At 37.7% G+C, this 2,107-nt stretch overlaps 1 protein-coding gene across 1 annotated transcript; it reads right to left on the reverse strand.

Moving 5' to 3' along the window:
* Window positions 1–110: 110 nt before the first annotated feature.
* Window positions 111–2,070, reverse strand: LOC21410705 (homeobox-DDT domain protein RLT3; the record flags this gene model as incomplete). Its single annotated transcript, XM_024176959.1, has 4 exons — window positions 2,033–2,070; window positions 1,268–1,937; window positions 497–601; window positions 111–328 (listed from the first exon to the last, which is right to left on the reverse strand). Coding segments are annotated over exons 1-4 (1,031 nt in total), but the record flags the coding sequence as incomplete, so codon positions are not given.
* Window positions 2,071–2,107: the final 37 nt, after the last annotated feature.

Raw genomic sequence — 2,107 nt, forward strand, 5'->3', positions numbered from 1 at the left:
ATAAAAACCAATTAAAAGGTATTCAACAAAAGATAGGAAATCCCCAAGTTCATCACGTTTCAATATCATTAGAGAAATAACACCTTTGAAACAAAGAGGCAATACCTTACTTTGGATTATGACTTCTTGCTACCTTTCCATGAGCAGCTCTTTGCAAGTAGGGCGCAATCAAGGCATCTAATTTTACCAACCAGAGTGCAACTGCAGATGTTGTTTGAGGCAATGATGTGAAGCATGAGATAATGTCTTCAACGTTATAAGAACTTGGTAAAGTATTGGATTGACACAACCAGTCCTCATTAATGGCGCCAATAAAATCACCAAGAACCTGCAAGATTGGATGAAGATATCGTCAGAGAATGATGATCTTATAATTGCTTAGAAAAACCTGCTTACTGTTTATACAGAAAATGCAGCTGCTTAACCCCATGGCTTCTATTTCTTTTCCCCTAAAAAATAAAAGAAAAAGGATGGACGTAAATAAAAGATAATGAACCTGCAAAAGCTCTTGCAAAGACGAGGTGCGTCTGAGCCGTTTGACCCATAACCTATGAGCAGATTTTGTCCAAGCACCAATCAAGGCATCTTCAGGCATAACCGACTGCAGAAATAGGGAGGGTGGGAAACAATTAGTCCAACCCCATTGGACGATAATATTTTCGTAAATAGAGACATATAATGTATTATGGATATGTATCTAACAAAATTAAATTAAATGTAGCACAAGCATAAAATTAAATTCATAAGTGCCTGATGAAATAAGAGGGGAAACGATTTAGATTTTAAGTTACTTTTTAGGATATGGGTGCATAGAGGATGATATTGCCCAAGATACATTATAGGGGCTACAATCCAAAAGGTTAATTGTGAGGTTTCTAATAGGCGAAACGCTCCGAAGCATTAGGAAGCTTAGCCTAGAATCCAATGAAGATGGTAAGTATCACCTTAATCCTAATCCACAAAATTGTTCAAGCATTTTCCAATTTATTCTATTATTGCTCTAATTATGAGAGAAAATCCTAGTCACCTAACGTCAGTTTCCTGAGATCTTATAATGCAGTCTTCGCTTCATGATTCCCTAGGGTTCTCAGCGCATTTATCTGAGTCACGCAAAACACCTAACAAGAGAACATTCAATAAAAGGAATTTTTATTGCCATATAACAAATTGGAAGAGGGTGGTCATGATAAACTAGCACATGCTAGTAACCCCATCCATCGACCAAACATACAAGGAAACACACTGCAACTAACAGATAAGATCCTACCTCAATTGCATAAGTTGCCGCTTTAAGTGATTGGATCTGTGATGAGAGGACCTTCGGAAATGTGCCATTGTCGTCTTTATCCCTACATGTGGCTGTATGGATGGCATATCTTTCTTCTTGATCAAAATCAATCTCAAATGTGGTATGGCATACCCTGCAGTGCTTCTCATCTCTCCAATAGAGATCATGACAACATTCACACCTGGTAAGTGAATCCAAATATGACCTTTTACCATGTTTCACAGCATTCAGATCTAAGTAGAAGAATTTCCATATCCATGAATCAAATGCTTGGAGGTGCCTCCATTTTTGTTTTTGTTCTCCCTTATTCCCAACATCAATAAGTATAGCACCAGACAAAGGCAAAGAATCATTTGTAATATCAGTCACGGTCAGATTGTTCTCTACGTCAGATACAGGAGAAGAACTGTCCTCCCGAACAATATTCGAATTGGACTGATCAAGTTGTAACAAGTGCCCCATTCCATTATAATTCATTATTCTACTTGACATTGCTTCACACAGAAATGCTTGCCGTTTCTCCAAAGATTCAATCAGCAAAGCCTCTCGTTTACCCCTGTCATCCAAAACAGACAACAAGGCACACAAAGCCTGCACTCCAAATAAATCAAGGGTGTCAGACCTCGCTAAACTAATAACAGTTGCACAACTATAGCAGGGGAATGCTGAAAAATCCCCGCAAGACTGCTTTTATGAAGAATTTACACACACACAAACAAAAGAAAAAACAAAAAATAAACCCACCAGAATTGCACAAATCTGGACTCCTTGTCAAGTTCCATTTCTTTTTATCCAATAAATTTGCTTCGTTTTTTTTTT

Source organism: Morus notabilis, unplaced genomic scaffold (genome assembly GCF_000414095.1).
Source record: "Morus notabilis unplaced genomic scaffold, ASM41409v2 C11453587, whole genome shotgun sequence".
In the NCBI taxonomy this organism is placed as follows: Eukaryota; Viridiplantae; Streptophyta; class Magnoliopsida; order Rosales; family Moraceae; genus Morus; species Morus notabilis.